The 11,424-nt window shown below is 33.7% G+C and overlaps 3 protein-coding genes across 5 annotated transcripts; 1 reads left to right on the top strand and 2 right to left on the bottom strand.

Annotated features, from left to right (window-relative positions):
* Window positions 1-19: 19 nt before the first annotated feature.
* On the bottom strand, window positions 20-4,398 carry LOC149734955 (acidic fibroblast growth factor intracellular-binding protein-like). The gene is made up of 8 exons (XM_089880284.1): window positions 4,187-4,398; window positions 3,777-3,996; window positions 3,287-3,413; window positions 2,626-2,726; window positions 2,222-2,355; window positions 1,665-1,813; window positions 1,094-1,276; window positions 20-668 (listed from the first exon to the last, which is right to left on the bottom strand). Exons 1-8 carry the CDS (start codon window positions 4,275-4,277, stop codon window positions 477-479), a joined length of 1,197 nt encoding a protein of 398 aa, XP_089736410.1. The 5' UTR covers window positions 4,278-4,398; the 3' UTR covers window positions 20-476.
* Window positions 4,399-4,597: 199 nt separating this feature from the next.
* LOC149734954 (uncharacterized) lies at window positions 4,598-6,607 on the top strand. Its single transcript, XM_089880314.1, has 5 exons — window positions 4,598-4,848; window positions 4,971-5,082; window positions 5,293-5,416; window positions 5,700-5,860; window positions 6,362-6,607. The coding sequence occupies exons 1-5, from the start codon at window positions 4,715-4,717 to the stop codon at window positions 6,566-6,568; spliced, it is 738 nt and encodes a 245-aa protein (XP_089736440.1). The 5' UTR covers window positions 4,598-4,714; the 3' UTR covers window positions 6,569-6,607.
* Window positions 6,608-7,016: 409 nt separating this feature from the next.
* On the bottom strand, window positions 7,017-11,002 carry LOC149734953 (uncharacterized). Of its 3 annotated transcripts, none has more exons than XM_089880276.1 (8): window positions 10,737-11,002; window positions 10,280-10,363; window positions 9,968-10,123; window positions 9,642-9,776; window positions 9,150-9,424; window positions 8,681-8,875; window positions 8,248-8,574; window positions 7,017-7,428 (listed from the first exon to the last, which is right to left on the bottom strand). In XM_089880276.1, the coding sequence occupies exons 1-7, from the start codon at window positions 10,906-10,908 to the stop codon at window positions 8,260-8,262; spliced, it is 1,332 nt and encodes a 443-aa protein (XP_089736402.1). In that variant the 5' UTR covers window positions 10,909-11,002; the 3' UTR covers window positions 7,017-7,428; window positions 8,248-8,259. The 3 variants fall into 3 exon arrangements, with proteins under 3 accessions (XP_089736402.1, XP_089736403.1, XP_089736401.1); XM_089880277.1 differs by having other exon boundaries at window positions 7,017-7,425; XM_089880275.1 differs by lacking the exon at window positions 7,017-7,428 and having other exon boundaries at window positions 7,457-8,574.
* Window positions 11,003-11,424: the final 422 nt, after the last annotated feature.

The raw sequence follows: 11,424 nt of genomic DNA, 5'->3' as shown, positions 1-11,424 counted from the left end.
AAATCCTATTCTAACGAACCTGTAAAACAATTTAGAATATTTTTTTTAAGTAAAGTGATTTTTTGAGTATGTTATAAAAAATGAAAGATGAAGAAAGAGACAAAACATTGCACATAATGTTACTTTACTTAGTTTTACATCTTATGTCACCAAGAGTGTCTCGATGGAGTTTTACTAACATGGGTTCCATTTATTTATGTAAATAAATACTAGCACCAAAAAAAGACAAAATATTAAAACCTATGAACCAGTATCGGCATACACAGTACAAAATGGAACAGCAAAGCACAAAGTTGACTTCTAGTTTTAATAAAAGTTACTTCAAAAAAAAACAGTGAAAGAACGAAATTTAAATAATTTTGACATAATTTTTTGGTTTTGGGAGAAATGCTACTTATTTTTATAACCTGTAAAAAAATGCTCATTCTAATTAGTTTTAAAGACTATTCCATATTTTTTCCAACACACACACAGTGTTAACTATTATCTACACTTTTGCTTGGATAATACATTTTTACAATAGACTGTATTGCAGTAGTAGAAAACTTTTTCCAAACTTCCGAAAGTTGTTGCATTTGTGTAAACTGCAAAGCAGTGCTGCTGTATAAATCAAGAAAATGTTCAACTTTTGACTTGCTCCAACTACAAGACTGTAGAGGCTCAATTACCTAACAAAACATGGTAAATAAATGTATTTGTTTAGCCTCCTGTTGGGGAAATGACAGACGTTATAACACTGGTGTTCTGTTTTATACAAAAACTGTCATGTTTGTTGCCTATGAGAATAGAAATATGTTGTACACGAGTATGACATACACACCAAAAGTTAGTAACGCCTAACAAGTAAATTTAGCTTCACCTAACATTACATCTATCATAGGTAAATGAATGAGTGTTTATTTATCCTTGGGTTGCAGATATGTCAAGACAAGGTGTGCAGTTTTCAACACCTTGTGCTGCATAGGACAGTTTGTTGTACAAAACAATAGAATAAGCATAACACGTTTCAAATTTTGAGTGACAATGCTAAAATGTGTTTTTTCAAGTTTGTTGTCTATCACAATAGAATTTACGTTGTATAAAACACTCTCACCTTTTCCACAACATCAATGAAGAAATCTTGCGCTTCTTTAGTCCTGTACAAGTTCGACGCTATGGTAACCAATCCACGAGTAACTTTGAGAAACAAAGCTTCAGGGATGAGGTCTTTGGAGGAGTCTCGGGAGCGGACACGGGATAGACGACTCTGTGAAGATTGATCCGGAGTACGGGATGCCTGAAGAATGATGTATTCAATGCAAATATAACAGCTTATAAATAGGAAATAGCTGAATGCAGCTTAGGCTCTGCTGGTTGGTATAGAACAGTAACTATTGTTTTAAGATGTGTACTAAACAGCCCAGAAATTTATAGAAAGTGGTAACTGCAGCCAAACATAGACAAATCATAGGCGCCAAACCTGGGGAGGCAAGGTAAGAAGACAAACTCTAAAATTTTTCGCACTGCATTAATCACTAGTTAGATTGGTTTCATAAAATTAGCTAACTATCCCTGTCTTCCTTGTGATTTAAAAAGTTTGCCAACTTTGTATTGGAAATAATAACATCAGCATTAAATCAAAAACTGTTTACATTTTAAGCTATTTATAAATATTATATTCTTACTTGGGATAATGTAGGGTATGTTTTCTCCATTTCTTGCGATATAAGATGTCTATGTTTCTCACAGATCTTCTGGTCGGCAGATAGAACACGTACAGAACGAAGCTCGTTCAAAAAATCTCGATCTAATTCTGTTTCAGGGTTTTCTGAACCTGTAGAGGTGGCATGAGGGTGACATGGTACCAACTGTTAAAGGAAGAGTAATCATATATTTTTGCACCCAAGTTTTAGCCTAAAACAGTTTTACTCTGCTGTTAAGTGTTTATACAAAAAAGTAGAGCCAAAGTATATTGCATTTACCACATTAATCAATGAGGTTCCCTATGTTTGACAACTATAAGTGTATCTGTATTTTAGCAATGTCACCTCAGAATTTTTATAAACCTCATTTATTTTTTAACATTTATATATATATATATTTGGTCAGTACCTATTTAGTGCATTTTGCATATCTATGAAATATATGCAATTAAACTATATATATATATCTATGCATTATAAAAAAAAACATTTATGCCCTATATATATATATACATAGGCTAGCAAAAACATTAATGTACCTGTAGCTGCTGCAGTCCAGTTCTGTATCATAAGTTTCCCACATTCTATAAAATCACTTGTAGTAAGATAAGCTAACTTTCGTTTACAACATTCAAACCGTAAACTGGACAGGAAAACAACCACGGTGTATTTCCTGAAATATAGGTGCATAAAAGGTGCTATAACTATAAACATATAGATGGAGAATTAGATTTTGTTTAAACATGTTTATAATATGTTTACTATTATATATATATCAAACTTTTGTTATTTTTATTCTTTAAACTTAATTAACAGTTACTATTTTATAGGTAATGGGCAAACCAATGTAGGACATCGCGTATATATAAATATATATTAGATAGATAAAAATAAGACGTGAATATTACATTTTGTGATAAATATTGTAGACAGTTAAACCTACCATGCTAACTCTTGCGGGAGAAGAAACTTAGTTTGTATATTATCAAGTAGACTGCCAGGCCAGTCTTCCAGAGTTTTGAAAATTCTCTTGCAATTGTCAAACTAGAAAGAAAAATAGCCTACTCTTATTTTTTTGCAAAAAATGAGTAGAATACATATATACATATTATATATATATATATGGCAGGTGCACGCGCGATTTTTTTACAGACTTTCGGTTATGCACGCCACAATTTGTCCTACGCGCGCCAATTAATTAAACAAAGAAAAAATACGTATTAAATTAAGTAAGATTTCCTAACGTGGCTTGAAAATGTACATGCTTTGCACGCAGATTTTAATGATAGCACGCGCGAACGCGAAAAATAACCGTCTTGCACGCGCGAGATCTCGTCAGGAACTGCCATACTTTGCAGACTGGTATATATATATATATATATATATATATATATATTTAAAATGTATGAAATAGGTGAATCAGTGAATGAATGAATGTTACTTACTTCATCTTGTGCGTGTTTTTTTGTAAACAATATTTAAACAATTTTTGGAAAATTTTAAAAATTGTTCTTTAGTCAATAATTTTACCTAATTTGTGTCACCAGTATGGCAGAGCTGTAACTGTAAGAGTCAAAAATTACATAAAACTACGTAATGTTTACCTGGCGGTGGCAGAAACGAAGTCTTTTGTGAGTTTTTGCGGCAACTTCGTCCAAGTCCCTTCGTGTTCCTTTGCTCAGTTTTTTGCCCAAGATTTCCCTGACTACTTGGTCATCAAGCTCATAGTAACTGGAAATAATAAAGACAGAGGGTTGGAAAAAAAACTTTAGTTTTTGGACTTTCAGTATAATATATATTACATATTTTTATCACTACACATCCTAAGTATAATCCTTTTCCAGCATACGCAGAAGGATATTAAATTTTACCAAAATGTGGGGTCTTGAGCTTATTGATTAATTTTGATAATTGTGAATGCAATATACTTTTGCAAAGCCTGTTTTTGAAAGAACTGACATTGGAGTAAAAACATTTTACTGATAAAACTGGAACGCTAAAACATTTTTTGTCTCATTAGTCATTACCCCAATATAATACCTATATTCACACACACTTATTTACTAACAGTCACAATTTCAAAAAATATCTTACTTCGAAACCAGAGATTCTTGAATCTTATGTGAGATTTGGTAAGTCAGTTGCGTACATAGAACTGTAGGAACTTGTACCATGGGTTCTACCATACTAAACAATCGGTATTGGTCAAGTACATGGCTGTATAACAAGGATTTCTCAAAATCGTCATTGTTTATCTCAATATGACTGATGTTAGACGCTCCAGAAGATACAAGAAGATCTGTTACCTCATCAGCTGAAAAAAGTTTTCAATAATGCAAAAATAGTGTAAAAAATAAGGATTTTTTTATTTAGCAACAAAGCGACAGTCGTTATACACACGCTGTGGGTAAAAACTACTGAATAAAAGCACCAGAAAAAAGCGTGACTGCTAAACCCACAAAAACATAATAATATATGCACTATAACAGTAAAAAAATTTTTACCTCCGATATTTCTCAGCCAGTAATGATATATTTCAAAATCTACGTGAATATTATTGCCAACAAAAACGTCAACGTCCGGTATAATTTCCATTAGAAATCAAGCAAAACAACTGCAAACTTTCGCTGAGAGAAAACTAACGTTGCTTACAGACTGTCAACAGGTAACTGACGAGAGATTGGATTTGAGATAGGAACCCCTAAAAAGGTAAACAAAGGAAAAAAGAGGGAAATTTGCCTTTTTCTACTTCTATCTATAAGTTAAAACAGCCATTTTACACTTTCCAAAATAATGTTCTTTTTTATTTTAAAACAGAATAGAAATGATTTTACGTTAAATATAGAATATTTGAAAGACTTTAGCACAACATTTGCGTAAAAAATAATCTTTTTGCTCTACCGATTTATGGTCACGCTTCGCTAGTTAATTTGTACACGTGTTTTTGTTATTATTTTTAAAAGGCAACCCATTTTGAAAATTGTATCTGGTAAAGGTACAGAAATGTTACCAGTTTTGACATATCTCTAGCGATGCCAGGCGTACAAATCACTAGACTTCAAGCTCTGCAGTTGCTTTTAATATTTGCTGCTGTACCAGCACAGTATTTATTGTCGGAATATAGTGGGACCACTCGGGAAAGAATACGATCTCAATCAGTACTAAAGTAAGTACTTTTTACCTAAATTTTCCTTATAAAACTATCAATAATAAACTATAAATATAGTTTTTGACAACTTGATATAATGTATATTACATCAAAGTTAATAAAATCATTTTTTATTTCAGTTTAATAGAAACAGTAAAAGAGTTTTCAAAGAATTATTTATCCGTCTCATCATGGCGATCGTGGATACACAGCAGCGTTAAAGCTATACTTACTACTCCATTAACAGTGAAGGTATATCTTGAGTTAATACTCTATATATTCATGGCATATCGAAATATAATTACCCACAAAGTTACATACATGGTAATAATGACTGTCGTTGCAACACAAGGATAAAGAAGTTACATTCATTTATAATTTAAGTTTCAACACATCAATTTTGTTGTTAGGCTATAGAAAACAACACATAACTTAAGTTTACTATTTGTACCTATACTTCAGATTGGAAAGCATGAAAAAACGCCAACCCATCTTCCACATAAGAAACTACCAAAACAAATAGTACAACCTGAATCTGTTGCAGAAGAAGTTTTCTCGTTTCGTAATTCCTATGGCCTCTTTGCAAGTCAGTTGCATGTTTATGATGCTATTTCCAACAAAACACATTTAAAACTGAACGAAAATCGATTAAAGTTGAAAATACTGTTCAAATTCCAATTACTTAAAATATGCTTTACCATTAGTCACCAACAAGTTACATACATGGTAACTTGTAATCGGGCACGAGGTGTTTGAAACAGAACACCCGTGTTATATTGACTGTCGTTTTTCCGGCACTTCCCAAAACCATTTATCTGGTTAATAGTCACTTCAATTTCCCATAACACTATACAAAATTGCCTTTTTAGCTTCAAGTACCCCTAGGGTACCACGGCCCAAGCAAGTAAAGTATCGTGTTGGTCAGGTGATAAAACACAAGTTGTATGGATACAGAGGTGTTATAGTAGGTTGGGATGATCACTGTAAAGCACCAGATCTATGGATACGGAGAATGCATGGAGATAGACCGGTATGTATTGTGTGTTGTATATGTTCTAATATAGAGGTCTTCATATATACCAAGGGATACATCTGGTTTATGTACATCTCTGTTGTATAGGAAGACACCCATGTTATAACTTAACATCGAGCATGAGTGGTATGACTGCAGTACTGCACCATGTGCATCTAGTGTATAAGAAGACACCCATGGGCCATGCTATAACTTGACAGCAAGCACGAGGTGTATGAATACACAATGTGTGCCTAGTGTATAAGAAGCCACTTATGTTATAACTTGACAGTGAGCATGGGGTGTTTGAATACACCATGTGTGTCTGGTTAATAAGAAGACACCCATGTTCTAACTTGACAGCGGGCATGAGGTGTATAAACGCACCATATGTGTCTGGTGTATAAAAAGACACTCAAGAGTTCAAATACATTATGTATCATAATATGCAACTTATTTCATGTTACAATTACAACCACTTGGTGATATTAAACCGTTAACCCATTACTTTTCACACAGACGTGGCAAACACAACCAAACTACGCTATTCTAGTCGATGAAAGAGATAGAAAAGACTCGCAAACCACATATGTAGTTGAAGAAAATATAGAAGTGGTCAGGAACACGCGTATCAAACATAAACAAATTTACGATTACTTTGATGAATATGACGGTGCTCAGTATTTAATGCGGCCTGCACTGCAAGAGGTGTATCCATATGATTAATGTTGTGCAATATGCAAGAAATACACAATAGATATATGATATATAGATGATTTTGTATGCCATGTGGAGATAAAATTGGTTGGATATCCTACTGTTTAAACAGGTCGTTCCATTTGTTTAAAAGGTTGATAATATTTTATCCTAAACCGATATCCGGAACCAGTTTCTACTAAATTCCAATTCTCGTTTGTTGTTAACTTTAAATAGAGGGATAGCGCTGGAACAGCGTTTTTATAGAAGTGTAAAGATATGTTTTTTGCACCTAAGAGCTTCATAGAGGTATTACACAATAGTCTAGTCCCTAGTGCACACATTTTCTACGAAAAATTCAGATATAGAAAACATTTTTGGCATATATTCACTATTACCATTTTCCGAAAAAGTGCAATTTTTATAGTACAATTCGCAATTAAAGCTGCATTTTGTAAATTTTACTGTTTATACCTGATGCTGATATATAAGGGGCTTATTACTTCAGGTTGCATTGTACAAAAATACAATATTCCAAAAAAGACGTTTTGTTTTAAAATGCAGTTGCAGTAAATGCGAGCCTTTTGCCCTTTTCTGTGTAGGTATGCCCTCGTCGCCAAAATATTAAAAATGCAGTGGAGGCAGGGATAGTTAAGACACAAAACTTGGGAAAAACAAATCTAACTTATTGATTGTAATGCCTCATTACCCCAATATCATACACGCTTAAATATTCTGAAAAAAATTTAAAAACATAATTACCCACAAAGTTACATATGTGGTAACTTGTAAGTGAGCTGGAGCTGTGTAAAATACCCATGTTAGAATGACTGTCGTTGCCGGCCACGCGAAGATAAATAAGTAACATTCATTCATTCTTGATACTGCTGCTATAAATTAAACATATTAGACAAAAAGTAACAGTCATCATAATTTATTTTGGTAATAATAATCATTCACAACACTATATTAGTAATATCAAGTTTACAGTTATTTAAATGCAACACGCTTATTTTCATATTATGAAAATATCGTTGCATATAGCATATGGGAGATTTTCACCAAGCTTACTGCTAATGTAAAAATAGTAAATATTCTTTTTAGCCATTAACGTATTTATTATATCATCCAGGTATTAGAACTTTGCTCTATAAATTTTCTATGAAAAAATTGCAAATATTTTCTTATTTTCAATTGTCAGTACATATGTAGGGTAGGGGAAGATTGAACACCTTTAGCACATCATATTCAAATATCCTGATCGTGTTTTAAACAATTTACAACAATCTATAGAGTTGTAAGGATACGGTTTTAAAATTCTTTGAATGTTCTTTAGTTACTACCAAATGGGACGAGAAAATAGAATGAAAAGGTGTCCCATCTTCCCCCACTCTATTATATATAATTGGTAGACCTACTGTAGGAAGGGAAAAAGCAGCATAATTACTTGTAATATGTGTGTGCTACTTAGTACATGTAGCATAGACGGCACATTTGGGGTGTCATGTCCACATTATTCAATAAGGTTGCTAATGTTTTATGACTATGAGTGTAACTGTATTCTAACAATATCACCCCAGATTTTGAAAAAAGTTTAACCCAGATTTAGTTAAAAATTCAATAACGTGACGCCTATGCATAATAGCATACGTTAAACCTTGAACTGCAAAGTAATGTTCTAGCTATATTTTCAAATTCTTAAATTGCACCTTGTTGTTACTTCACTGGTACCCAGGTCCTGCTTGTCTGGGTCTATAAGCCCCTCTTCCAAACATACGATGTGGATTTCCTGCTGACTGGGGTGGGGCCCCGGGCATGTACCCTTGGGGTGAAGGCCCCCTTTGCTGTTGTTGCTGAAACGGGGGCTGATTTTGCCCTGTTTGTGGGGGGTAGTTTTGGCCAGGGGGTACACCACCATAAGGGGCTTGCATTCTGGGTTGTTGTTGTTCCTGGGGCGGTTGCTGTTGTTGCTGTTGTTGTTGTTGTTGTTGTTGACTAAAAGATCCAAATCCACTTGTAGAAGGTGGATATTGTGGCTAAAAATGAAATATTGGTTAAAAAATATACAATCTCAAACAGGTGCCGGAAAACATTACACAAAAAAATATTATTTAAAAAAAATTTCTAATTTTATTTAGTTACCTGGGATTGGTTAAAACTGCTTTGACCCGAAGGCATCATGCTCACTGATTGGCTGGTAGCTGGCTGGGGGAAATTTCCCTGACTTGATACAGGTTGTGCGTACCCAGGGTGTTGCTGGTGTTGTGGGGTGGGGTTGGGGTAATTTGGGTTTGGGGCATGCGGCGCCCCCATTTGTTGGGGTGGAGGGAAACCACCCTAAAAAAGTAAGTAGTAACTTAATAATAAACATTTTATGATTTTTTTTGATTTTTTATATAGACCGGACTTAGTGAAAATGTGGGAACGTATAATAACAGAAATTATTCAGCTAAAATAATAGAGGTAAAAATTGAAATGTCAGATTTTTATATATTTTTAAGCTTTTTATAATCAAATTATGAACCTTTTGGCTTTTAAAGACAGTTATACTAAACGCAGACTAAAATCCTAGGCACCAACAGTGTACATTCAAAAAGAAAATTTATTTCACCTGTTGATTTGGTTGATTTTGCATTCCCGGGACCGAAGATGGCACCGATGGTCCCATTTGCTTATCCATAAAACCAGTGGTTTGTCCCGGCAACTGTGCATTCTGTTGCGGTGGTTGCATTTGCCCATAATGGTTCTGTTGGGGTTGTTCCACGGGTGGGGGTTGTTGGAATGACTGCATGGGTTGTGGGGTACCTTGTGGGGTGACCTGGGACCTTCCAGAGTGAGAGGGGGCACTACTCTGGCTACCGCTGGGGCTAGGGGGCCGGTTATCCACTAAAAATATGATTTTTTTACTAAACAAAAACAAAGGTAAGGAATACAGTAAATCTGATCAGATTAATTAATATAGAAAGGGAATTTGCAGCAGAATTACAGTCTTTAAAAACACAGTAGGGAGTAAAATTAAAAAGTAGCCTACTCAAGAAAAAACGCTAGCTACCTTTCCTACTTGTACACTACATATTTATCTATTTGACTATTTCAAACTTACATTGCGAAACATTGTCAAATGATGACATCACACTACTACTTGTGTTGTTTGCTGTTAGTGGATCAAAGCTTGTGTCATAGTTTTGATTGATAGTAGGTGGAGGAGCAGTTTCAGCTTTAACTGAAGCAGGCTCTTCTGTTAAAAAATATTACAAATTTTATTACAAAAAAGGCGTTTTTAATGCACCGATAATGTTTTCAATAGGCTAATCATTTGAACCAATAAGTTAAACTTACTTCACCAAATTATGCAGTTATTACCTCTGATTCCACTGTATTTAAAAGTTTGGCTATTAAAGCATTTCAACAGAAAATATTCTAAACTACCTGTGTTATTAACCACGACAGTAGGTTCCTGGTCACCAGCCCCACCAAGTCCATCCAAAAGATTATTTATTTGGTTCCGAATTTTGATCAATTCTTGTCTCACATTACTTCCAGCATTGCTAGTATCTTCTTTAGCAATTTGAGGCTCATTTTTCGCTGAAAAAATGGAAATAAATGTAAAATATTTAGTAGGTTAATTATATACAAGACAGTCCTAGTTTTTAACTTCAATAAATATGGTTTTAGTTTTTAAACTGAAGTGTTTTAGGACGAAAATCGCATCATACACATATATACCACATATTTACTTACTAAATATGGTTAGCTTTAAAATTCTGCTTATTTGAATTGCGAAGTTGATGTCAGAGTCGTCAAATATTGTGATAAGATCTCCATCTGAAATATTCATACAGTTAGCTAAGAAACATTTAAAACAGTAATGAACTATATTGTTCATAAATCTGTATAAAATTAAGTAGGATTTCCTAGTATGACTTGAAAATGTACTTTGTACGCTGATTTACAACGGTCGTCTGTGAGCACAAGAAAAATAGCATGTTGCACCGCAACGTCAAGAACTGCCATATTCTGCATATTGGACTAAATTATAGTTTTAATAAATCATAAATTCTGTTTTTAGAACACATTTTCTAACCTTTGTCAGCATATTCGACCTTCTTTAAAGTAATAAAAGTGTGGACAAATGAAACTAAATGTGCTTCAAAATTTTCTCATGAACTTTTTATACTATTAGAGTGAACTTTTTCACCTTCGTCAGCATATTTGATCACGACATCCTCATTAGAGTCCAAAGTTCCCCTGAAGACTCTTTGCATCATAAGTATAAGTTCATCATACGTTAGGTCTTCATTGTGGATTGGTATCCTTCTTATATCATCACCCAATCTTGCCTTGATTATCAGTTTTCCCGTTAAGTCCATATTTAATATAAAATTTACTCACAAACTATGAAACTATATGTATATCTCTAAAATGTGAGACTAATATTAGATTGAGCTATAAAATAGGATGTTACCCTTAAATTGAAAACTAGGCAAGCCTATAAACTGACGTTATAATGTACTACACCGTTATATACATAATCTATATTCTATATCTATATAATATACTGTTGGTCTGCACATACGTATTGTTGAAATCAGAAATGTAAAATTATGCCACGTGGTTCTTCAGAAAAATTCTCCAAGAATTTGCGCCTAAAGTAAGTATATAACTAGTTAAGTATATAACTGCTTAATAGCTTATCCTATATTACAGCTGCATAACGAATCTGTGCTTGAATTTCCAGCGAAAAGTGACTGACACATGACGTGTAAACTAATGATGACGTCATCGTAATACACGGATTCTATGAACGCCGATATTGGGATTATTATTTTCTCCCCTTGAAACAATCAGAATTCAAATATATTTTACCACTTTTTATAGTATAATTA

The sequence above is a fragment of the Ciona robusta genome, chromosome 6 (genome assembly GCF_009617815.1).
Source record: "Ciona robusta chromosome 6, ASM961781v2".
Lineage (NCBI taxonomy): Eukaryota > Metazoa > Chordata > Ascidiacea > Phlebobranchia > Cionidae > Ciona > Ciona robusta.
The sequence above is the reverse complement of the archived record's forward strand: the minus strand, read 5'-3'. Positions and strand labels throughout refer to the sequence as shown.